We start from the raw sequence: 27,682 nt of genomic DNA, 5'->3' as shown, positions 1-27,682 counted from the left end.
CAAACCTTAATTTTGCAACTGCCCAACTAGGGCTCAAACCAATACCTGGAGGCTAGTAATCATACATGTAAGGTGTGACGAACTACCATACAAACATGCCTACTTCCCCTGATAAGTTTTGAGGATAAAGGATCTGTTCCAAATTAGGATAGCAAAATATTAAAAATTTGGAAGGTTGGCACAAATAGACATGGTGTTTATACTAATATTATCCAAGTGCAAGATTTTTCAGGGATAGGTTTAAAACGTATGATAAATTCAAAATGGAAATATGCAGCAGGACAGACACTTTTTGCAGATAAACTATGGGTTGTAATGTTTGTTTGATGAACAGAAATCTGGACATGCATTACATGAATACAGATAAATTAATGAGCCCTTAGAATTGTGGAAAAGGAGGGGATTTTAGTCATCACTAGTACACTGGATACATTTATAAATATGTTTCTGTCAGTATCTTTTGTGTTTTAAGAATTATCTTATTCATGTTAAGAAGAAAGGCAAGAAAAGGGGGAAGTACTACTATTGACACAAGATGCTAGTCTTTAAAATATGTATGTTTTGTTCCAGGCTAGCATCTACTGGTACAAAACTACTATAAACCTGTAAATCATTATGGTCTTTAAGCTTTGGTGCTTACAGCCATAATTATCTTGAATGCATCATTGTGGTTCTGACTATAGTAGATACTTTGTTCTCTGGTTCAAGGGAAAATTTGTCAATGATAAATTTCAAATATTTAATAAGTTCAACAAATGTAAGAGCCAGGCATAGTTGTTCTGTGATGTCCCGGTGAAAAACTTCTATCTCATGAAGCGACAAAGTCAAGCAGAAATCATCTGTTTCTGCTTTACAAAAGATAAAATTGAGTCCTCTAAGAACGTTTCTTTCAAAGAATAGCTGAAATTTGATTTTTGATAAAATCCATCTCCCTTAACAAATGCATTGCAGCATAGGGAGATGCCTTCCCCTGCCGGCCTCTTTGACATTACTTTTGGCAGACTTTTTCTATTCCATGTCATTTAAATGTTTGCTCCCAATACAGTGTAAGGCAAGCGCTTTTAAGATCATGATTTGAAATAAGTAAAGCCAGGAACAAACTAGGCGGATACGATCAATTTCCGGCACAATTTTGATTTTTTTAAATAAAAAAAAATAAATTCCTGAAACGCAAATAAAATTATTTGGGCGGCAAGTTTTTCAGTGGGTCGGGCGGCAATGCCAAACAAATGAAATTTTATTTTAGGCCTAATTCCTGTGGAATGATTCTGTTCCATTACTGGTACGTCTTGTGGTAGATAGCGTTTCAGCCAATACGGATGGTGGGAACAAAGCACTGTGTCATCAACATATGTGGCAATAAGTTTTCTTCTCTCTCTGTACATAGACTGTCTCATGCATTTCAAGTCATTTCTCTCCAGATGCTCATCTTGATGGTAAAATATCTCCGAACATATGATAATTTTTAGGCCAAAAATAGGAATAAATATTAATCATTAATATTTATGAAAGATATTTGTACAGGTAAATTGGTGCAAATGAGTTCCGAATATTGGCGCAACTGATACATTTGGGGGAAAAAATTTGGCGCAAATAACATCCCTAAAAAACAGTAATTGGCGCAAAAGGACTGCTGCCCATGTACATGATGTAGGGATATAACGACTGACAATGACCCAGATATTGGCAATGGTTTAGAAAAATAAAATCAAGCATAATTACAAATTATACATTACAGTTGACTCTTTATAGCTCTAGAAGGTATGGCAAGAAGCTAGGGTAACGACAATGGAAAAGGATTTTTGGGATACAGTAAACAAAGATAAATTATTCACATCATATTAAAAGTGCATGTACTTTCAGAGGAAAACCTTTCAAATAAGAACTTTTAAAAGTCATTTTATTTTAATTTGGGTGAAAAGCGGCCGAATTCTAAATCAATGTTCACCATATGGGTCATTAACAAATCTCAGATAATTTTTTTTTAATTCACAGCAGCAAAATGAAGGCCAGCTGACAGGTAATTTGGGTATCATCACATTATATTCTTCTTCCTAATTGCTTTTTTTCAATTAGCATGATTATTTGTATCTATTTTATTGACATTTCAGAATGAATCTAAAAACCAACAGGAGTTTCTAGAAGTATTCAACATGTTGAATAAAGGAACATGATGCAGACAGTTTTTTTTTATCACATTATCTTAATTCACTACAAAGAAGTGTCCAATCTGATTCGTTAGTTTACATCTACCATAGATTCATTTTTAATTTATTTTTTTTAAAACAAAGAAAATAGTTCATGCACGAGTTCGGTATGAACCCAATATTATTTTGTATATGATATTCTCCTTCACAGATTAATAATTGTGCTTTTCAATATACACAACTTCATCATTGACAATAAGGCATCACACCGAAAACCAAAAAGAGTTAGGCCTATAGATTATAAGGATCATGATGCTGAAAGTGATTTTTTTTCATTTTCGAGTCGTAACAAAAAATGAAGTGTCCAATCTGCTTCGTAGTTTCTATTTTCGAGAGAGTCGTGTATCAAAATATGTAAACTCCTCGAGTATATTATCTTACAGTTCATTCTGAAATAGATTCTGTTACTATTTAACGCTAAATACTTACTGAAATTCAAAATAATTTTCGTTTGTTATGCAAAAACCAAACCCTCTTGGTAAAGAAAGCCAAAGTGGATTATGGGTAATGAATTAGTAACACCGGAGAACTCCGTTGAGTCACGGAAATGCCCGAGTAATAAGTCATCATTAAATGTATTTTTATTTACCGTAAATGTAAAAATTATCATATCAATTAATCTATGATGTTATTGCATGGAATAAATTCTGGATTAAATACAAAAATAATATATTATAGTCAACCAATGTTTGGTTGATTTGTTTCACATATCAGTTCGGCGAAACAGACATTCCGGTCACTGAGACATGCAAACCCGGCCACAAAAAAATACGGCCGTTTTTATTCCTATGATCGTGTTCATTTAAATCTAAATAATTCTATTGAGAATTTTTGTTTCTAATAGCAAAAAATAGACAAGATTATTGTTTTCAATCCAGTTCATTTTTTTTCTCTCAAATATCTAAGACTGCCTCCTCAAATCAAATCATCGGGTTCGTACCTTAAGACTTTAAATCTATCTAGAGCTTATACAGACTTGGGATTATTATTCAGCTGTGTTGTTTTAAAATAGGCTGGGCGTTTGGAGTTAAACATGTTTTCGTATGTAAATGATATTGCTGTGGAACTTGTTTTTTCATGAGCCTCGGAGTGTTAGTCTATAGAGTATTACTTTCTGTTTGGTGGTATAGTGAAGTAGAAGTCAATACGTTCTTGTTCAATCCCTTGTTGCTTTGAACGTGTTATCATCGGTTGTCATCCCCAGCCTAAGCAATGTATTACTGTAATTTGAATTTCAAAATGACTGAGTGACGTTTGTTCGACGCACTGGTCAACTCCACCATAGCGAATCACTTGACAATCAGTAAATTCCAGCGAAAAATATCTTTATAAGTAAAGAATTGGCGCAAAAAATAAATCCTAGAGTACAAAGGAAATGGCAAAGTTCACGAATTCTAGTCTGATTTATCCTTTAACAAAAAAAAAAGTCCAATTAAAGAGGGGGTGTACGCCAATTAAAGAGGGGGCGTACGCCCTCTACCCCCCCTTTCCGGATTCGCCACTGACAATGCTGTTGATTAAAAATACTCCATTCCAGAACCTTTTGTTGTGGCCAAAATATTAATATTACCAATGATTGATAAGTTCCGGTGAGATCAACGGGTTCAAACAGAAAGATTTTGAAAGCAGAGAAAACTATGCATTTTATAATCGGCATGACTTTATTAAATGACAATCTCAATACTAAAATAAGGCTTACACATAGTTATATACTTTAATTCAGTCAAGGACCCGCGAAAATAACGTGTTACTGAACACATTGGTCAAATTTATTTTGCGGGAAATGATGACAAAAGTCGACACTTAATTTAACCGATGAATATCAAAATTTAGTTTTCTATCGATTTTACAATTTATGGGTAAAAATAAGATTAAGAAAATTGTAAATTTTTTTTTTAGCGTTTTTGCCTTATATAAATAGTTTTGATAAGAAAATAACACTCTTTAAATCGATTAGACCAATCTTTGACCGACCAATGGGCAAATATTTATATACCTTGGTACCATTTGCATGATATATGGATTTTTTTTTAATTCGATTATTGCCTTGCATCGTTTCTTTTGTTGACTAGTATATACCATGGAAGTGTTATGTATTCATAACATTTTACTAACAATGTTATACGGACAATACAAAAATAATGGAAATTCAAAATATATAAGGAACATAAGAGTTCTCAAATTGCACCTATTTTGAAGTGGTTTTTTTTTCACCTATCGGTTTCTTTATGATCTAGACAAAAGTTTCCATTCTGTGTTTAATTTGTCGATGTATCATTATTTACTATATGGTTCCACCAAACTAATTTTGATTTTTGATTCCACATGCAGAACAATACCATTTTGAACCATTCCAAGTTTTTACTGTTTTCAGTCCTGAAATGGTCAGGTAGGCTGTTAATTCCACCAAGGATTTGTATAGTAAGACCTTAATTCTTACTATACAAATCCTTGATTCCACAGAGTAGCAGCACTGAGAAAATTTTAAAGTTACCAAACTGTGTAGTTTTTACATGTCATTGTGGTATATTCAGTATATTACTATATCTGAAAGAATGTTTACAATCTTTTACATTTATAAACATGTAAACAGACAGACGCTAATTTATAATTTATTTACTATTATATTTTTAAAAGTCTCTGGAAAAACGGCACTGAACTAAAACATTGTTTTTGTTACTATCGGATACGTTTCCTTACTTCACCAAGAATTATTCTTGGATTTAATCTTTTTCTCAACAAAAGGAAGTGATGACTTCGTCACCTTCTATTACAGGCAATACGAGTTCTGCTCTCATATTTAGAAACTCTACGGTATTTGGCCTCATTTTTTTATATTACGGAATTTGATACTAACACGGGCAAACAATGGATAGTACCGTCTCTGTCTTACTTTTATTTAGTTTACATTCTGTTTATCTTATTTAATGAACATATACATCTAAATCCCAACCGAAAGAGAGATAGAGCTTGCTCGAGTGGGTCATACAACTGGTTTATTTTTAGTTACGAGCAAAGGAAGTAGAAAACGGTAACCAGTCCGTTTCCTTTTGGAAAATGATGCATGGCGGTCTAGATTGGTGAGAAGGATTTTGGGTAAGTTTTCCCAGTGTTCAGCAGTAGTAGAGGCTGTTGGGATATTTTTACTGAAGTACACAGTAGTAGTAATGCTGATACCAGATACAGAGTTTAATTTTAATAAAACAAATAACAATTTTACACTGTTGTCGTTATATAAGTAATAAAAACAAAACAAAATGGTGGACGTTACTTGGCACATCGTTCTATCTGGAATGTGTCCAGAAAATCTTCACAAGTACTGCTAGGCCCTTACTGGGCTTAGTTGATATTTTTTCATAAACTTTTAGCAGTCGATAGACTTGACACTTAATGATCACACCAATATTGCCATATTGAATGGAAATTATTTTCTTATTTTCATATTGCATGTATGACTACAGTATGAGTTTGTATCCTGCTGTATTAAAAGCTGTCAGTTGATTCCCTATAATCTAACAATAAATCTGGCACTGAAAATCTCTACACAAGAAAATGTTTGCAACTAAGATTTGTCTTTCAAAAGTTTAGAAACTCAAAACTGGTGTAAGATAATACAATTTTGTAATTGACAAGTTGAATAAATGTAAAATGATGCTATATAAATTCAAGGATTTGTATAGCATCTTTACATTCATTCAATGTAAAAAAAAAAAAAAAACCAATAAGCAAATATCAGAAATATGGCACAAAATTGGGAAACTCAATACAGGAATTTATAATTACCAAAAGCCTTGAAAGGTCTCAGGAAGCACGAAGGAGAGAAGCGAGCATTTCCATTTTTTTCACTATCTGCTATATAGGTGATGTCCTGTGAATAAATATTAATTCATAGGTGACTGTTGAAAGCATAGGTATATTCCATCGTACTTGAAATACAGGAATCAGGATACAACATTTATACACTTAAATCTGACCCATATCATGATTTGCACTAAAAGTTGACAATTATCATGATTATGCACTTTCCTTTTCTATGCAGCAACATTCCAATTTCCAGCATTCCATTCAAGGGAAATTAAAACAGAAAGTACTTTATCAAAATAAAATGCTCAAACACATCAAACGAATAGAAAACAATTGTCATATTCCTGACTTAGTACAGAAAATTGTGAATTATACATAGTCCAGTCAATCTAGCATAAACTTGACCCTTACCTCAGTGGCAGATCCAGGAATTTTCATAAGAGGGGGGCCAACTGACTGCCTAAGAGAGGGCCCACTCTTGTCATGCTTCAATGATTCCCTATAATATCAACCAAATTTTCCCCTTAAAAATGGGGGGCCCGGGCCCCCTGAATAAACCTCTAAATCCGTCTCAGTACCTTGAAGTAATTTCAACAGAAGATTTTTAAGTTTTAATTTTTAGTATTATACCACAAATATACACAGAAAAAAGTCCAACAAACTCTAACTTGAGAAAAACTATCAGAAACAATTTTAAAATTCCTATGGGGATTTGCATTGAAATGGGAGATAACTCTGCAAAAAAAGGCAGAAATATCAATAAAAATGTATACAATATTATAATTTTACCGCTTTTATTCAACAGATTGTATTGATACATGATATTTTAGCCGTCTTTAGGGTATAACAAACAACTCTTTTATCAACATGATCAAGCTACAACCTAGATTTCGTAATTCATAAGTTGACCATTTATTAGATTTTTCAACATGTCAAGGTAAAGAATCTCCAATTTAATAAAACTTATTAAGCATCTATTCTTCTTTTTGTGGCTTTAAGTATCTTGAAACAATGTTGATGCTGAACAAATATAATTTACAGATATAAACAATACCAAATATTCACATTATTTTTTCAAAATGGTCAAGAAGCCATACATTTGCAATTTCATTAATATAAAATGTGCAAAAAAAACCCCAAAACAAACCCATAACACTGGTTTTGTACATTTCATAAGCAGATGATTATATAATATAGTCAAATACGAACCGATAACCCCATCATGATCAAAGTATCATACATTATATGAATTTTAAGAAAATCAACCAAAAAACTGACAAAAGGACTATTTTGGCAGAGTTATCTCCCTTTCCAATGTAAAAATGCTGATTTTTAGGTTTCCTCAAGTTAGATTTTATGGGACTTTTTTTCTATGTATATTTGGGGCTGTAAAGTGCTATAGATTAGAACTAACATATTTGCTGTTGCAATTGGTTTATGGTTCACACTTAGTTTGACTGGACTATGTGTTCACTTGCATGACAATCTCGTAGAATTCAATTATATTGACAACGTCAACAATATGTGAGCATTGGAATGATCCCTTAAATTTTTTTACAGACAACAGCCGTTGTGAGTTGGTTGACCTTTGAACCCTTTCACATGTTTAAAGTATATGGAATATCTCCTTCACAGATGATGACTGGTATATGTTTTAATTGTCTTAACTATCCTGTTCTCTTTTCCCTGAAAGTGATCAGTGCCAAACACTTAAGGTTGCAAGTCCGATTTGTCCATGTTGAAGTGGCCATGTAATAATGGTTTGATTGCTGTTTCAGGCCACTTTCAGCATTTTGTGATATTTGTAGCAGTCAATTTTTATTGGACATGTTGGTGGAAGAAGCTGGAGTGCCTGTAGAAAAGCAAGAAACTGACAATCCTGGTCAATTAAGATTGGAGTTGAACATGGTGAATGCACTGGCCTAATGACGAATACAAACTAGTGATACAGTAGTTCGACTACTTATACTATATATTCACAAAGGTCCTCAATCATGGTTTGACACTGAAAAGCCTACTCATATATCATACAAATTTTCCTTCGATATTTCAGTAACTAAAATTGTCATTATTTAACTAACATTATGCCATGCGTATTTCTTACGACGAACAGAACTAGTTCATTCATTCACCATACTTGTAGCCAGGGGGGGGGGGGGGGGGAGTGGGGGGTTAAAGTCGACGTTTTGTTCAAATTGTGACTGTTAAAGTCGAGTTCATGAGTCCAACTAACCCCCCCTTCCGAAATTCCTGGCTACGGGCCAGTTCACCTCTTAGTTTCATCTTTCCTCATGCAGAATGATATTCCTATAAATTATTAAAATTATGTCTGTCCAATTGCAGACAATAGTAGGCGTGTTATTTTCTGATATAGTTTTCAATCGAATTACCTTGATAACATGACAATTTGGTGCTAGTACACCATGTCCACTAGTTTGCTAGCCCATGTTGTGTTCCTAGTTTGACAATTTACAATCAAAGTATAGACAGCAGTGAATGTCAAACCATGATTCCAAGGTAAAATTGAACCTAAGAAGACTTTAGATCATGTCAAAGCCTCATTACAACACTGGATTGGCAGACTGCAATTCTTGTCAAACCTTGATCACAAAATAGAATTTTAGATCAAGCTTATTAATTTATTTTATACAATTTAATGCTCTTCTGGAAACCTTTATTCTTGCCAAGTTTGCATATAATTAGTGAGAGTTTTTTTTACATTCACACAATAAAAGCTATGAAATTCTAGGGTTGAAAAAAAAAAAAAAACTTTATACATGTGTCGTGTACATATTATTATTTTGTACAGGTTATTACTTGTACAAAAACTTTGTACAAGTAAAGACTTGTATGATGCCATCATACAAGTTATTACATGTACAAATATAACTGTATAAGTAATTACTTGTACAATTTTTGTGGAGAAAAATATAATAACTTGTACAACTCACTATCTTTGAGTTATATTTGTTTTTATACCCCCGCTTTGAAAAAAGGGGGGTATACTGTTTCACCTCTGTCTGTCAGTCCGTCAGTCGGTCAGTCAGTCAGTCCGTCCGTCCAATGAATATTTTCGTCGCATTTATCTCAGGAACTACTTGACAAGGATTTCTAAAATTTGGTTTCAGGGTTTAAATAGTTCAGTTATACCGTGTGATGCGTTATTAGATTCATCACACGACAACTTCCTGTTTACCGAACACTTGTATCATTTTACACATAATAGCCAAGTTGAAAATTTCGCATTTTCTCAGGAACTACTTGACAAGGAATTCTGAAATTTGGTTTCAGGGTTTATTTAAGTCAGTTATACCGTGTGATGCGTTTTCAGATTCATCACTGGACAACTTCCTGTTTACTGAAATATTTCAGCGAAGTTTCATCAGTGAGCAGTAGCTCACAGTTTTACTTGTTTCTTCCGTTTTAAATTTTTTATTCAAACACTTTTTTGGCTTTGTTAGATTGGTATTTTTTTGTAATTTGTCAGGGGTATTTTTTTTTCATTTAATATTTTTTCTTATTTATTTATTTGATTGTTTATTTTTTCTTAGTAGATATCACTCAGTGTATGTATTTTTGAAATTTTCATTGTGCTAGTTTTTCTTTTCTTTCAAGTGTTTATATGGCCTTGGCCTCCTATTAAAACTAGAACTCAAAAAGTTGAAAAATCTGCAATTTCAACAACACATGTGGACACAAACATGGTGGTAGTCTCACATATCAAAAATCACCTCAAAATCTGAAGGCGTATAGAAAAAAGTTTCTGGACCATAAGAAAGCAATTGTACTGCTTTCCTGATGTTTACTTCAGTTATTGAATTATTTAGAGAGAGAAGATCATCTATATAGAGAAAGTAAAGTTAAAGGATACTGCTTACTTCTTAAATCTTTCTGTCTCAGAAGTTCCTTTGTGAAGTCAGCCTAATGAGAATAAAGGAACAAGTAGGCAAGAAGATGAGCACACTTTGTTCTCATTGGAATGCAAATAGTTAGTTGAAAAACATTCAGAGAATATTATATTTGAATCCAGAGTTGTTTTTTTACAAATTAGGATGTATCCCTCCCTAAGACAAGATACTTGTGTCCACATTGGGCTTTCTTTTTTATTGAACAAATCAATACCAATTCTTTCAATTTGTTTTTAAGTTTGGAATCGGGAATACTTGTTTAAAATGTAGAAAAATCAAATGTTTTTAACTTATTGCAAGAAGAAAGAGTCTTAGGTTGTATGGACATGGTGTCATTTGGAATTTTACTGACGCCATCACGAGTTGGTTGACCTTTATGGAATAACCGTTTCATAATTGATATCGGATATGTTCCTTGCGTAGTAACTACAATCCCCTTCCCTTTCAATTCAAGACAAGACAATTTATTACAACTTAGGCACACATATGGTGCTACAAGAGGATAACATGAATATGACCTACCGAATTAGACTATTTACTGGATTTGTTATAACATGGGTGCCACATGTGGAGCAAGATCTGCTAACCTTTCCGGAGCACCTGAGATCACCCCTAGTTTTTGGTGACGTTCATGTTGCTTATTCTTTAGTTTTCTATGTTGTGTCATGTGTTCTATTGTTTTTCTGTTTGTCTTCTTTAATTTTTAGCCAGTTTATTTTCGATTTATGAGTTAGACTGTCCCTCTGGTATCTTTCGTCCCTCTTTTGGAACTTAATTTGTCTTCCTGGTATTTCCTTTAGAATACTTATAGTCTATCTGTATTTGCCGCTTGTTAATACCAGAAGATTTATTGTCATGATTGTCATGACACAAGTTAATTACTTCATCATAAAATTACTTTTCTACACTGTTTTCAAATAGGCCATGGTAGAATAATGATTTGTACAACTAATTATCTTTTTTTCAGTAAAAATTGTAATAGTAATTACTTGTACAATTGTATTTGTACAAGTAATAACCTGTATGATCATGATGATGGCTTTATACAAGTAATTATTTGTATAAAATGTTTGTACAAGTAATTACCTGTTCAAAATAATAACATGTACACGACATATTATATATATACAATATCTGTCCAAATGGTAGTCATTTTCTGTCCTTGAATAGATATAAGAAAATGTGGTATGAGTGCCAATGAGACAACTCTCCATCCAACAGATATAAGAAAATGTGGTATGAGTGCCAATGAGACAACTCTCCATCCAATTTTAACTCGCACTTTGAGAAAAACCATTATAGGTCAAAGTACGGTCTGAAGTATGCCTAGATTTATTTGCTTAAGACCTTTCACATTTTTTGGGGAGCTTTTGGAAAAGTAAAGCTACCTTTCAATTTTAGAAAAAATTCTCCAATGGTAACAAACACTTATATTTGTTCTAGTAAAAATAATATAAGATCAGAGTATTTTCCATTTTGAAACACATATTATGAAGTAACTTCTAATTTTCATGACAATAAGATTTTGACAGTACACCATTTCATTCTTGCAACAATTTCAATATGTACAGGATGAGCTTGACATAATATAGTCTTTTGTTGAAGACTTGGATCATGATGGTGACTCCATGTTTAACATGTTTAAATGTCTTTATGTTGTTTATGACATTTGGTTCCTGTGCACATATGTCACATACTAATATTTGTTCTTTAAAGATATAAAAATATACTACAACTGACTTTTAATGAAACATGTACCATGCATGCATGAAATGTATTACATTTGCATAATTGATTTCAATTCAGGGGAGATAATTCAACTGGATAAATCTGTGTCCCGACCGAAGCAAAAAACCCATTTTAACAGATTTTAAAATTTTATTTTGAAAGCTGTACATAACAACATATATATATAAAAATAAATTTTCTTTTTATTTCACGAAAGAGATTGACATGACTAATGTACTATCTAGTATAGGTTATTGTTTGTTACTTTTTATCTTATTCATCAACACCTTAAAAAGTTTAAGCAGCAGTAGGTTTACACATGTAATATGTAGTGATCACAGTGTATTTGATTAGAACATACCACTCATTAGCCAAAAACAAATCATGCTTATTCAAGACAAAATCACAGCACTAAAAGAATTATTAGAAACAAGCTTGCACACAAGGTTTTACTCTTGCCCATCCAGATTATCTTTCTATCAACTTGTAACTTTTTAAAATGCTAAAATTTGATACATTTTCTCTCTCTCAGATAATACCAAGAAAAAAGATTAAATGGAGAGCAACACAATAACTATACCTTCTTCAATTCCTGACCAGTTAACTGTGGATGATGAAGTGACTCCAATAACTGACTGTTCAGAGGAGGATTCTAATCCACCATTACAGACATCTGACCAACTTACTACAGATGGCTTGGCAGATAACTCAGTTGTGGATAGTTTTGTTGGGAGTACTGTTATGCAGGCAGGCAGCCTAGATGGAAGTGTTGTCATTGATGCAGACAATCTGGATGGAGGTACTGTCATTGATGCAAGCAGCTTGGTAGTAAGTTCTGTCATAGATGCAGGTAGTCTTGAGGGAAGTACGGTCATTGATGCAGGCAGCTTGGTAGTAAGTTCTGTCATAGATGGTAGTTTGACTGGGAGTACAGTGATTGCTGCCAGCAGTTTAGCTGGAACAACAGTTGTAAATGCAGGAACATTGCCAGTGAGTTTTGAGGTTAATTACTCTTTTGCATATCCTAATATATCCATCCTGTTATTACAAGGCTGCATAGTAGATATATACATGTACAAATAGTAAAATAAAAATGCTCATATCCCATTACGCATTTAATGGTTGTCTTGGTGGAAATAATACCACATTTTTATACGACTGGTTTTGCATCATATAATGCTATCATCATGATCATGTCGTCTTGCGTTGTCGTCGTTGTCTGCATCATCCTCCGAAGACACATTTAGTTTCTGGACAATAACTTTAGTTTAAGTGAATGAATCTCTATAAATGTTTACCAGAAGGATCAATACCACTAAAGGAAGGTTGGGATTTATGGTCCCAACAGTTTCGGAATTAGGGCCAAAAAAGGGGCCCAAATAAGCCTTTTTGTAGTTTCCAAACAATAACTTGTGTTTAAGTGTATGAATCTCTCTGAAATTATACCACAAGTTTTCATACCATGAAGGGATGGTTAGTATTGACCAATGGGGTTATGGCTTAAATCATTTAGGAATTAGGGACAAAAAAGGGGGGAACTAGGTTTTTCGGGTAAATGGACAATTAAGACAATTTAAAAGCAGTATGAGGGAGGTAATTCAATACATTTAGAATACAATGTTGTGTATGTTCAGATTGGGGTATAAATCATTTTTTTAAATTAATTTTATTGGGGGTTGGGGGGGGGGGGGGGGGGCTCCAATTCGTAACAGCAAAGTGTATTGCACAAAAGCAACAATTTTTAAATTCAAATCATATTACCAACTCTAAGTTCTTGGACTAAGTTATTCTGTGTCAGAAACCTAATATGTATCAATTTTTTTTATAACAATTCAAATTCAGACCTGTATCAAGCAGGAACAATGTGTCCATTTTTGACCCAACTGTTCAGTGTTGGACCTCTAGGGTTGTATCCAGCTGTGCTCAGCAGAGAAATTTATTATTTCTGTGCTAATATGATACTAATTTCTGTACACGTCATCATCATGATCATATGTGATTCTCATGAGGGAGTTATATGTTGTAACCTTACTTTTAGTATAATTAGTATTTGTTAATTGTATTGTGTCAACACCTGGGGAGTAAGCAGTCTACTATTGGTAGATAAGACCATATAGTAGCTAAAAAAGCAACTATAGTGGACAGGTTTGCTTTTATGGCCTTCATCTTGTATGTTTGAGACCAAACGTTGAAAATCAAAATATACATGTACCTGTAAAGCTAGGTCATACAATAATGAGTTACCTGTATACTTTATTTCAGTCAGATCAGTCTAATCACCTTGATATTACCAATGCCAAGGTCACTAGTATGGAACATATCCAGAATGTAATGAGTTTCCCTACTTCCTTGGACACTCCATCTACTGTTGTTGATATAAGTCATATTGTACAGCAACTAAACACTTCCGTAACACCCCCAGCCATTATAACTGGAGATGGATCTCAGACGGTACAGGCTGTTACTCTGTCAGATGGAACTACAGCCTTTATACAACATCCAAAAGGTCAGTCAAATCTCAGTACAATACAATCAAACCTTAGATGAGAGATATTATGTAAACTAGCTGCATACATTTGTACAGTAATGGGTACTTTTACTTGTTCAAAAGGACGTATTAGATACATTTTAAAAATGTTAAATACCAATATGAACTGTTCAGAACAATTGCAGAACCCTATATAAAGTATGTTGAAAAACTCCCAAATAAAAAGCTTTCTTATAAGTAACTGAAAGACTTGTGAAGATACTTTTGTGCAACTGTATTACATGTTGTATAAATAGACTCACACATATTTTGATATTTTCATTTACCAGGTGGCAAGTTTTTGGAAGGACAGACTATTACATTAGAGGATGGTACTACAGCAGTTGTTCAAGGTATTTACCTGTTGCTATGGAAAGCTTAATATACCATATAGCGATTTATTTATGCAGGTGTAAAATTTCACAATTTTAATTGAATAAGGTATATAAATTATTTTGGCGGTTATTATTTTAGCGGATTCAAAACTTTTCTTAATACCTTTACCTGTACCTTTTTAAATTGGCGGCATTTATTTTGCCGATTGTGTTCTATCCGTGAAAATAAGCAAAAAATTAACACCCTGTTAAAATAACCTGCTATACAGTATTTAACACAGGGCTAATTTTTAATATAACTTTACTTTCAAGTGCCAACGATGAAAGATCCATATAAGATCCTAACCCCTTTTTCCATAACCATGGACTTTCAAATAGCAATTCCCAGTAAATTATAGCACCATAATTATGATATTTTAAATGCTATTCAGAAAACACTGTGGTTGGCAACCTATCATGTCTATGGTGCATTTATAAGTCTCTGGGGGAGAACACACATCATTTGTGGTTCTGTGGAGGGAAATTTGTTTAGAAGACTTGGTACAATATTTTTCTTCACCAGCAACAGTTTGTAGATAATTTAGTCTGACTATCTGTTACAGTTACTAACTTATCAGTTCACCCATCATCTATGGCAACTGATGCAGATACAATTTTACATGAGAATACATCAACATTGGAGAACTCTGTGCAGGGAGACCACTCTATCCAGCTTGAGGATGGAACAACAGCATACATTCAAAATACAGTCAAAGGTAAACTAAGATAAACTATGATAGATGTATTCATAATTATTTGAAAGATGTCGGCATTAACAAGGTAATGTATCCTATTAATGCAATGAAAAACTGATGAAAAACACACAACTTTTAAAATAAAAATAAACAGGCCAATAGTCACCCATAAAACAGTACCCTACATGAATCTTCATACAAAAAAAAAACCTGACTGAGGGTGCTCTGTTTAGTTATTCTAATCAACGATTATTTGATCTTTTGTAGGACTTTCATTTTAATGAAAATCAAGTATATAAGAAATATTTAAGACTTTTGCATAAATGGTAACCTAGACATTTTTAAAGTGGAAAAAACTGAAAATATTATTTTACTTAATTAGATTGATTGATTGGTGTTTAACACCACTTAAACTTTCAGCACTATTGTGCTATTTTGTAACAGTCAATTTTTTATTGGTGGAGGAAGCTGGAGTGCCCCGAGAAAACCATCAACCTAAGGAAAAATGATAATCCTAGTCCATGAATATTGGAGTCTAGGGCACCTGCCACATGTGGGATCTTAACTCACAACTTCAGTAATACAGTAGTTAGGCTGCTTAGAGCACTGAGGCACCAACCTTTATTTAGATGTTGTTGCACTGTGTACTTTTGAAACCCTGCTAATTTCTAAATCAGTCTAAAAATAGTTTTTGAAAGGTTTGATGGCATTCTTCATTATAAATTCATATGCCATGTTTAGTGCTAGGCCATGTAAGTTTGAATTATAGCGACTCTATTTATATTGGTTTATAACAACCCTTCCATCTTTTATCTGGAATTGTCCTCCTTAAATCCATGCAAAGTTTCATACCTTGAAAGTTAATCAATCTACTGAAAGAAACTCTACCATCCTAAGAATTTAATCTGGTTGCTTTGTTTTTAGATGGCACTAACATACAAGCATTACAACTAGAAGATGGAACAACAGCTTATATTACACATCCATCAGCTATTTCATTGTTTGGAGAACATGCCCTTGATGCATCAGGAATAAACCTGGAACAATTCACCTCACAGGTAATATCAGAACAATACAGTTACTTTCTCTACAAGTACAATCTGAATGCTGTACAGGAGTGTTAAATGTATACAATGAGCTTTATTACAGGATAAAACCCATGGAAACAAAAGTTTTGACTGCAAAACAACAAACTCATGAATACAATAAATCTCTAAAGATTATCTTTCTTTAACTCTTTGAAAGCACAAAATTTATAGAGTGTTTATATAATTTACCAGTAATTCTGATGCTGGTTGACTGTTAGTCCCATATGGTATCATCTTCTCATTAGCAAGAGCTTTTGAACTGCCATGATTTAAATAACATATACACTTATTTTGAAATGCATCCCTTGCTTTCATAAATTTATGTTTAGGCATTCCCAATGCAGGGAAATTCAGAAAAGCTTTCAAGATGCCTTAAAGTTCTATTTTATTTACATGTTTAACATGTTTATTTTTAATCTGTTTTTTGTTTTAAATTTGATTGAAAATGCCTAACAGACACAATGACAGTTAAATAGATAGAAATCCTTTATTTATCATAAATCAGGAAATGTTTCGAATATTTGAGAAATAATTCATGGGGGCTTGAATATATCGTGATTTTACCACGGGTTGGCACGTTATGACAAATGTTTTACCCTGAGCGATAGTGAGGGGTAAAATATCAGCATAAAGGGACAACCCGTGGTAAAATCACGATATATTCAAGCCCCCATGAATTATTTCAATTCAAATAAGACAAATACAGCAATTGTTTTGGATTGAAGCGCTCTAGGTGAAGCATTATTGGGATTCCCATAAATAAACGCACTATCAAATTGACATAAAAGAACGGAGCAAACTGAATAAGTGACATGCTTAAGGTCATGTTTTTCTCTGGCTGTTTATGACGTCTTTACACTAAATCCATTGGATGTTGGATGTGTACGAATTGATTGTTTAGTCTTAGATGCATGATTTTTTTATTAGTTGTGAGTGGCTTTGAACTAGCTGTCAGATAACTGCGAGTACTCTCAGATCTGTTCATTACGTCTTTTTGTGTCGGGATATATAAGTACCCGGCCACGTCTACTTGTATTTTTGTCCATCTAATGAGTTAAGCCTTTTTCAACTGATTTTTATAGTTCGTTCTTATGTTGTACTGTTATACCACTGTCCCAGGTTAGGGGGAGGGTTAGGATCCCGCTAATATGTTTAACCCCGCCACATTAATTATGTATGTGCCTGTCCCAAGTCAGGAGCCTGTAATTCAGTGGTTGTGGTTTGTTTATGTGTTACATATTTGTTTTTCGTTCATTTTTTTACATAAATAAGGCCGTTAGTTTTCTCGTTTGAATTGTTTTACATTGTCTTATCGGGGCCTATTATAGCTGACTATGCGGTATGGGCTTTGCATATGGTGACCTATAGTTGTTAATGTCTGTGTCATTTTGGTCTTTTGTGGATAGTTGTCTCATTGGCAGTCATACCACATCTTCTTTTTTATCTTAAATTATTTATAATATAATATTTAGATAGGTTTGGATGAATCTAAATGACAATCTACTTATATGTCTTATAAATATACAAACATGGCTTACAGAACACATTTGAGTATCGTAAAGTTTACGTTTCCTTGTTAGTGATGATTTTCTGTTTCACAATCGTGTATTTTCCCGTAAAATGCCTATATTCTGACGTCATAGTTTTATGACGTTGGATGGATCATACATAAAACACCATATGACGTGGGAGTACGATCGGAACAGCCCAAACAATATATTCATATTTTACCACGGGTGTGTTCTCAAAGCGTTTGAATGACGTCGTGTTAGAATTGTTCTTAATTTACATTTAAAATGCCTGCGTAAAGAGGTGGGCTAAACAGAAGAGTAGCGTGGTAAAGCCAACAATTACTCAATAAGTAATTCTTCAACAAATTGACATCCCTTGAAGACTGAGATGACAGACTAACAATTTATTTTATTTGGCCTGTTTTAAAGTAATTAGTACTATCATCTATTATTTTACTTCAGTATACAAAACTAATTATGACTTCAGTGTTTGTGAAAGTACCATAAAATTCCTGATAGTGACAACTTAACCTTTTTTTATAGGCAGATGGAGTGAAACAAGAGGGCAGTCTACAATCCTTACAGTTCAGTAAAGGACAGATATTACCAGGACACATAGTAAGTGCAGAGTTATTTCCCCTTTCTAAAGAATGGGAGAACATAAAGCTCATTTTATGTTTCATTGGTGAGAATTATTGTTCAGGTTTGTCTCCATAGTTGTCAACCTCTGGCAATGAGAAATCATCTATGATATGTTATGACATGCCAAAATGTTGGTATAACATGTTAAGGTAGCTGGGGTGTCGAAATTGTGGGTCAGGGACTTTGTTTTTAGTTTAGGAAATATTTAACTATAGAATTGGTTAAAACTCAGATAGAGATAAAAATCTACTGAAATATTAGATAAAAATAGGGGATCACAGGCCAAACTATCTTAAAATAATCTAAATAACACAAATTGCCATATCAAACTCATTATATTATTGTCCTTGATTTTTAAAAGATTTTTTTCTAAAAAATTAAAATACATTTTGTTTTATGTTTCTGTTGTATATTGAATGATGTAAGGATTGTGTTAAGTTAATTTCCTTTTGTTAATAATACAGGATCATTGACATGATTTAACTTGTGGATTGTGTATCATGTGCTTAAGAGTACATCTATTTATTTCTAAATTAAAAATTTCTTTGAATTTTGTGTTTTAGACAGTAATCACAGCTGGTATGGGACCAGAAAAAACATTGTCAGAGAAGTTCATGAGTAATATTGGAGAGAGAGCTTTCAGATGTAACTTTGATGGATGTGGTAGATTATTTACAACTCAACACCATCTAAAGGTTCGTTGTGGTTAGATTGTACTGTAAACATTGTCAGAGAAGTTCATGAGTAATATTGGAGAGAGAGCTTTCATATCTATCTTTGATGGATGTGGTAGATTATTTACAACTCAACACCATCTAAAGGTTCGTTGTGGTTAGATTGTACAATAAACATTTTCAGAGAAGTTCATGAGTAATATTGGAGAGAGAGCTTTCAGATGTAACTTTGATGGATGTGGAAGATTATTTACAACTCAACACCATCTAAAGGTTCGTTGTGGTTAGATTGTTCTATAAACATTGTCAGAGAAGTTCATAAATTATATTGAAGAGAGAGCTTTCAGATGTAACTTTGATGGGTGTGATTGTCAGAGAAGTTCATGAATTATATTGAAGAGAGAGCTTTCAGATGTAACATTGATGGATGTGGGAGATTATTTACTACTAAACATCATCTAAAGTTTTGTTGCGGCTAGATTGTACTGTAAACATTTCCTTCTTTTTTCTTTTTTTTTTATACCAGAACTACCTGTTAATAAGATTTAATGGTAACTGAGTTTTACATTTATATATATACTGCAGCTGCCGTATTTGAGCAGTCAAATTGCATTGACTGTATATTCATATGTGATATACAGTCACTGACCATCATCTAAATTAAAAAATGATGGTTTTTACCCTAAATACTTCATTTAGAACACAAATAAGAGTTGCAGTATATAAAGAATAACCATACATTGTCTCGAAATATCAATGTTATTTGTACTCTGCTTGAAACAGGTAGAAATGCTCGACACAGCCTCACTTTCTACCTGTTTCTAAGCCTTGTACAAATAAAATTGATATTTCGAGACAATGTATGGTTATTCTATATATGTATACAAGTAATAATATGTTTAACAGATACAGCGGACTTCCTATATACTTATTGGTTTCCCTGAAATAAATTTACATTAAATAAGATGTCTTCATATTATCGACTTTTGACTCTAGATTATATAATTATTCGACAGGTGGCCTAATCTTGGGTAGGATACTCAGTCAGCTAAGACCAACCAAGGGAAGTAAAATCAACATTTAATAGGTGCAATTTTGGGGGAAAGTTAACTGTTTTATGATTAATTTGTTGTGTGAAGAAAAAATAAAAAGTTATCTTCTGCCCAAAATTGTACTGATTGAAAGCTTAATTTCACTTCTTTATGTTACTCTCAATTTACTGAGTATAAGGGTATCCTACAAAAGAATAGGAAACCTGTCGAAAAGATATAAAATCAAGCCTCAAAAGAAGGTTGGAGTATATATTAAAATTCCAGCTTTCACTGAGGGTAATAAATATGAAAGTAATTTTCTATGATTAGGGCTGTATGTAGGTGTTGAAAGGCACTTTTTATACCCATGCTTTATAAAAGTGGAGGTATAGTGTTATATATCTGTCTGTCTCATGAATATTTTCCCCGCATCTTTCTCAGGAACTACAGAACAATGATTACTGAAATTTGGTTTCAAGTTTTATTAAAGTCAAACATACTGGTAATCAACAGTGTTTACCTCTGGCTAACTGCCGTTGTGTAATAAAAACTTTGTGTATTGAAATATTTTTTGTTATTTCCCTTTGATTTATCCTGTTTTCAGTTATTTTGCTTTTAAAAATGTAAATTGTTAAAAGAATATAAATGAATAATACTTTAATCAAATAATCATATAAGGATGGTAATTAAATGAATTTAAATGTTTTGGAACAAATAAAAAAATATAGACTTTTTTGAAGGATTAAATTGAAATTTATATAATAAGTCTGACCTATGACATTGAAAATGAATTATACAATGTTCTATATTCTAAGAAGAATAAAAGTTATTGACAGTTTTACCTCTAACATGTCCTTCAAAGTAGTAATTGTCAGTATATTAGATATTCAGTGATTCAGCTAAAATTAGCAAAACATTTCACACTGTAAGTGTTTCAGTCTTTAAGTCTTCTAGAAATATGACTTTCATAATGCTTAAAGACCATGCAATAATACTATTAATATTGTTTGTTATTTTTTTAATTAATTTATCATGTTATAAACATACATGTATAGAATATATCTTTCTTATTTGTCTATACAGTTATCAATGATAAGGATATGGCGCCATGAATACAAATCTATACACAAAGAAAAGGTCATAATGATTTATTTTCAAGCAGTGAACAATCAATTATCAAAAACAAAAAACAAAACAAGAAACAGATTCTTCTCAATATATTTTTTTTAATAATGTGATATATCATTCAAATAGAAAGGCAACAAGGGTACTATCATTTTGATTGAAATTTGATGAAAAAAAAAGAACTTTAAAAGGCAATTTCTACATCATACGGTTACATTTACGACAAAATTTATGTCAATAAAAAACCTCCTGATCTGAGTCCTAATCTCCTGACCAAAATTTGCAAGTCTCCTGATCTAAGTTTGACAGTCCATCACATGTATGGTAGGTATTATCAGTGAGCATAGTTACTTTACTCTACCAAGCATTAGATAAGATAATAGTCTGTATTAGGTCAGACTAAAATTCTTAAAGAATCACCACCCTTCATATTTCAATTGTGCCAGTTGGATTCCACTTGAAAATATTTCACATTTTTTCATGCCAGGGCCTTTATAGCTGACCATATGGTATGGGTTTTGCTACATTGCCCTATAATTGTTTAAATACTCAACCTTTGGTATCTGCTGAATAGAAGTCTCATTGGCAATAATACCTTATCTCCTTATCCTTATAATATTAAATCAAGCGCAGTGACCTATTATTGAGATTAAAGATTTGATATTGTGACACAATTTTTATTTATAGGTACATGAGAGGTCCCATACTGGAGATCGGCCATTTAAATGTGAAATATCAGGATGTGGTAAAGCTTTTGCTACTGGATATGGTCTCAAAAGTCACACACGAGTGCATACTGGAGAAAAACCTTATAAATGTCCAGAGAAAGAATGTGATAAAGCTTTTAAAACATCAGGAGATTTACAGAAACATGTGAGAACACATACAGGTATAAATCATAGTTCATGTTTGTGATAAAGCTTTTAAAACATCAGGAGATTAACAGAAACACGTGAGAACAAACACAGGTATAAATCATAGTTCAGGTTTGTGATAAAGCTTTTAAAACATCAGGAGATTTACAGAAACACGTGAGAACACATACAGGTATAAATCATCGTTCATGTTTGTGATAAAGCTTTTAAAACATCAGGAGATTTACAGAAACACGTGAGAACACACAGGTATAAATCATAGTTCAGGTTTGTGATAAAGATTTTAAAACATCAGGAGATTTACAGAAACACCTGAGAACACACACAGGTATAAATCATAGTTCAGGTTTGTGATAAAGCTTTTAAAACATCAGGAGATTTACAGAAACATGTGAGAACACATACAGGTATAAATCATAGTTCAGGTTTGTGATAAAGCTTTTAAAACATCAGGAGATTTACAAAAACACGTGAGAACACACACAGGTATAAATCATAGTTCAGGTTTGTGATAAAGCTTTTAAAACATCAGGAGATTTACAGAAACATGTGAGAACACATACAGGTATAAATCATAGTTCAGGTTTGTGATAAAGATTTTAAAACATCAGGAGATTTACAGAAACATGTGAGAACACATACAGGTATAAATCATAGTTCATGTTTGTGATAAAGATTTTAAAACATCAGGAGATTTACAGAAACACGTGAGAACACATACAGGTATAAATCATAGTTCATGTTTGTGATAAAGATTTTAAAACATCAGGAGATTTACAGAAACATGTGAGAACACATACAGGTATAAATCATAGTTCAGGTTTGTGATAAAGATTTTAAAACATCAGGAGATTTACAGAAACATGTGAGAACACATACAGGTATAAATCATAGTTCATGTTTGTGATAAAGATTTTAAAACATCAGGAGATTTACAGAAACATGTGAGAACACACACAGGTATAAATCATAGTTCATGTTTGTGATAAAGCTTTTAAAACATCAGGAGATTTACAGAAACACGTGAGAACACATACAGGTATAAATCATAGTTCATGTTTGTGATAAAGCTTTTAAAACATCAGGAGATTTACAGAAACACGTGAGAACACATACAGGTATAAATCATAGTTCATGTTTGTGATAAAGATTTTAAAACATCAGGAGATTTACAGAAACATGTGAGAACACATACAGGTATAAATCATAGTTCAGGTTTGTGATAAAGATTTTAAAACATCAGGAGATTTACAGAAACACGTGAGAACACATACAGGTATAAATCATAGTTCATGTTTGTGATAAAGATTTTAAAACATCAGGAGATTTACAGAAACACGTGAGAACACATACAGGTATAAATCATAGTTCATGTTTGTGATAAAGATTTTAAAACATCAGGAGATTTACAGAAACATGTGAGAACACATACAGGTATAAATCATAGTTCATGTTTGTGATAAAGATTTTAAAACATCAGGAGATTTACAGAAACATGTGAGAACACATACAGGTATAAATCATAGTTCATGTTTGTGATAAAGATTTTAAAACATCAGGAGATTTACAGAAACACGTGAGAACACATACAGGTATAAATCATAGTTCATGTTTGTGATAAAGCTTTTAAAACATCAGGAGATTTACAGAAACACGTGAGAACACATACAGGTATAAATCATAGTTCATGTTTGTGATAAAGATTTTAAAACATCAGGAGATTTACAGAAACACGTGAGAACACACACAGGTATAAATCATAGTTCAGGTTTGTGATAAAGATTTTAAAACATCAGGAGATTTACAGAAACATGTGAGAACACATACAGGTATAAATCATAGTTCATGTTTGTGATAAAGATTTTAAAACATCAGGAGATTTACAGAAACACGTGAGAACACATACAGGTATAAATCATAGTTCAGGTTTGTGATAAAGCTTTTAAAACATCAGGAGATTTACAGAAACATGTGAGAACACATACAGGTATAAATCATAGTTCAGGTTTGTGATAAAGATTTTAAAACATCAGGAGATTTACAGAAACACGTGAGAACACACACAGGTATAAATCATAGTTCATGTTTGTGATAAAGCTTTTAAAACATCAGGAGATTTACAGAAACATGTGAGAACACACACAGGTATAAATCATAGTTCAGGTTTGTGATAAAGCTTTTAAAACATCAGGAGATTTACAGAAACATGTGAGAACACACAGGTATAAATCATAGTTCAGGTTTGTGATAAAGCTTTTAAAACATCAGGAGATTTACAGAAACACGTAAGAACACATACAGGTATAAATCATAGTTCAGGTTTGTGATAAAGCTTTTAAAACATCAGGAGATTTACAGAAACATGTGAGAACACATACAGGTATAAATCATAGTTCAGGTTTGTGATAAAGATTTTAAAACATCAGGAGATTTACAGAAACACGTGAGAACAAACACAGGTATAAATCATAGTTCATGTTTGTGATAAAGCTCAAAACATTTACTAAATTTTATCATCGGTATAAAGACATCATTCGTAAATATAGCTCAACATGCAGACTTCTAATACGTTCAGGTATTTCACATCCAATTTTTTATGGAAATATTCTTTATAAAGCACAAAGGTGTCAGTATTCACCTCAGAAACTCACAAAACCTTTGAACAGACTTATTAAGAAGGGATATAATTACGATACTGTTGTCAAGTCATTAAAGATTGCATATTTTGGCGTTAATATTGAGTCACTGATAAGGTCTTTGCATCGGAACTAAACACATTTATTCTAAAAACAGTTGTTGGCATGACACGGGTTATGTTCTTCTCATATATGTTATGATGGTATGATACTAAACCCCTAACGGGAAGGATTGTGCCTGATGTTCATATGATGAAATCATAATCTTTCAGTCAGTTTAATTGAAGTCTGGAGCTGGCATGTCAGTTAACTGCTAGTAGTCTGTTGTTATTTATGTATTATTGTCATTTTGTTTATTTTCTTTGGTTACATCTTCTGACATCAGACTCGGACTTCTCTTGAACTGAATTTTAATGTGCGTATTGTTATGTGTTTACTTTTCTACATTGGTTAGAGGTATAGGGGGAGGGTTGAGATCTCACAAACATGTTTAACCCCGCCGCATTTTTGCGCCTGTCCCAAGTCAGGAGCCTCTGGCCTTTGTTAGTCTTGTATTATTTTAATTTTAGTTTCTTGTGTACAATTTGGAAATTAGTATGGCGTTCATTATCACTGGACTAGTATATATTTGTTTAGGGGCCAGCTGAAGGACGCCTCCGGGTGCGGGAATTTCTCGCTACATTGAAGACCTGTTGGTGACCTTCCGCTGTTGTTTTTTATTTGGTCGGGTTGTTGTCTCTTTGACACATTCCCCATTTCCATTCTCAATTTTATTTAAAACATCAGGAGATTTACAGAAACACGTGAGAACACACACAGGTATAAATCATAGTTCATGTTTGTGATAAAACTTTTAAAACATCAGGAGATTTACAGAAACACGTGAGAACAAACACAGGTATAAATCATAGTTCATGTTTGTGATAAAGCTTTTAAAACATCAAGAGATTTACAGAAACACGTGAGAACACATACAGGTATAAATCATAGTTCATGTTTGTGATAAAGCTTTTAAAACATCAGGAGATTTACAGAAACATGTGAGAACACACACAGGTATAAATCATAGTTCATGTTTGTGATAAAGATTTTAAAACATCAGGAGATTTACAGAAACACGTGAGAACACATACAGGTATAAATCATAGTTCATGTTTGTGATAAAGATTTTAAAACATCAGGAGATTTACAGAAACACGTGAGAACACATACAGGTATAAATCATAGTTCAGGTTTGTGATAAAGCTTTTAAAACATCAGGAGATTTACAGAAACATGTGAGAACACGTACAGGTATAAATCATAGTTCAGGTTTGTGATAAAGATTTTAAAACATCAGGAGATTTACAGAAACATGTGAGAACACATACAGGTATAAATCATAGTTCATGTTTGTGATAAAGATTTTAAAACATCAGGAGATTTACAGAAACACGTGAGAACACATACAGGTATAAATCATAGTTCATGTTTGTGATAAAGATTTTAAAACATCAGGAGATTTACAGAAACATGTGAGAACACATACAGGTATAAATCATAGTTCAGGTTTGTGATAAAGATTTTAAAACATCAGGAGATTTACAGAAACATGTGAGAACACATAAAGGTATAAATCATAGTTCATGTTTGTGATAAAGATTTTAAAACATCAGGAGATTTACAGAAACACATGAGAACACATACAGGTATAAATCATAGTTCAGGTTTGTGATAAAGCTTTTAAAACATCAGGAGATTTACAGAAACATGTGAGAACACATACAGGTATAAATCATAGTTCAGGTTTGTGATAAAGCTTTTAAAACATCAGGAGATTTACAGAAACATGTGAGAACACATACAGTTATAAATCATAGTTCAGGTTTGTGATAAAGATTTTAAAACATCAGGAGATTTACAGAAACACATGAGAACACACACAGGTATAAATCATAGTTCAGGTTTGTGATAAAGCTTTAAAAACATCAGGAGATTTACAGAAACACGTGAGAACACACACAGGTATAAATCATAGTTCAGGTTTGTGATAAAGCTTTTAAAACATCAGGAGATTTACAGAAACACGTGAGAACACACACAGGTATAAATCATAGTTCATGTTTGTGACAAAGATTTTAAAACATCAGGAGATTTACAGAAACATGTGAGAACACATACAGGTATTAATCATAGTTCATGTTTGTGATAAAGCTTTTCAAACATCAGGAGATTTACAGAAACATGTGAGAACACATACAGGTATAAATCATAGTTCAGGTTTGTGATAAAGCTTTAAAAACATCAGGAGATTTACAGAAACACGTGAGAACACACACAGGTATAAATCATAGTTCAGGTTTGTGATAAAGCTTTAAAAACATCAGGAGATTTACAGAAACATGTGAGAACACACACAGGTATAAATCATAGTTCAGGTTTGTGATAAAGCTTTAAAAACATCAGGAGATTTACAGAAACACGTGAGAACACACACAGGTATAAATCATAGTTCAGGTTTGTGATAAAGATTTTAAAACATCAGGAGATTTACAGAAACATGTGAGAACAAACACAGGTATAAATCATAGTTCAGGTTTGTGATAAAGATTTTAAAACATCAGGAGATTTACAGAAACATGTGAGAACACATAAAGGTATAAATCATAGTTCATGTTTGTGATAAAGATTTTAAAACATCAGGAGATTTACAGAAACACGTGAGAACACACACAGGTATAAATCATAGTTCATGTTTGTGATAAAGCTTTTAAAACATCAGGAGATTTACAGAAACACGTGAGAACACATACAGGTATAAATCATAGTTCATGTTTGTGATAAAGATTTTAAAACATCAGGAGATTTACAGAAACAC

The 27,682-nt window shown here is 32.7% G+C and overlaps 2 protein-coding genes across 6 annotated transcripts in view; one reads left to right on the top strand and one right to left on the bottom strand.

Moving 5' to 3' along the window:
* Nucleotides 1-2,751, bottom strand: part of LOC139482330 (eukaryotic translation initiation factor 4 gamma 2-like) — a 31,121-nt gene extending 28,370 nt beyond the window's left edge. The window contains exon 1 of the mRNA XM_071266164.1: nucleotides 2,637-2,751. The gene's annotated coding sequence lies outside the window, so the exon portion shown is untranslated. The remainder of the gene's footprint in view (nucleotides 1-2,636) is intronic.
* Nucleotides 2,752-5,041: 2,290 nt separating this feature from the next.
* Nucleotides 5,042-27,682, top strand: part of LOC139482328 (zinc finger protein 76-like) — a 29,553-nt gene continuing 6,912 nt past the window's right edge. For 2 of the 5 annotated variants that reach the window (XM_071266154.1, XM_071266155.1), the window contains exons 1-9: nucleotides 5,183-5,303; nucleotides 12,180-12,649; nucleotides 13,910-14,153; nucleotides 14,465-14,527; nucleotides 15,112-15,264; nucleotides 16,168-16,301; nucleotides 18,386-18,460; nucleotides 19,048-19,179; nucleotides 22,002-22,203. In XM_071266154.1, coding sequence (XP_071122255.1) covers nucleotides 12,203-12,649; nucleotides 13,910-14,153; nucleotides 14,465-14,527; nucleotides 15,112-15,264; nucleotides 16,168-16,301; nucleotides 18,386-18,460; nucleotides 19,048-19,179; nucleotides 22,002-22,203 — 1,450 coding nt within the window. In that variant the 5' untranslated portion in view covers nucleotides 5,183-5,303; nucleotides 12,180-12,202. Of the gene's footprint in view, nucleotides 5,304-5,456; nucleotides 5,524-12,179; nucleotides 12,650-13,909; nucleotides 14,154-14,464; nucleotides 14,528-15,111; nucleotides 15,265-16,167; nucleotides 16,302-18,385; nucleotides 18,461-19,047; nucleotides 19,180-22,001; nucleotides 22,204-27,682 lie in introns of those variants that run through there. The other 3 variants (XM_071266156.1, XM_071266159.1, XM_071266157.1) reach the window with 3 other exon arrangements.

Source organism: Mytilus edulis, chromosome 7, assembly GCF_963676685.1.
Source record: "Mytilus edulis chromosome 7, xbMytEdul2.2, whole genome shotgun sequence".
Taxonomy (NCBI): domain Eukaryota; kingdom Metazoa; phylum Mollusca; class Bivalvia; order Mytilida; family Mytilidae; genus Mytilus; species Mytilus edulis.
This window is presented reverse-complemented; position numbering and strand designations above follow the sequence as displayed.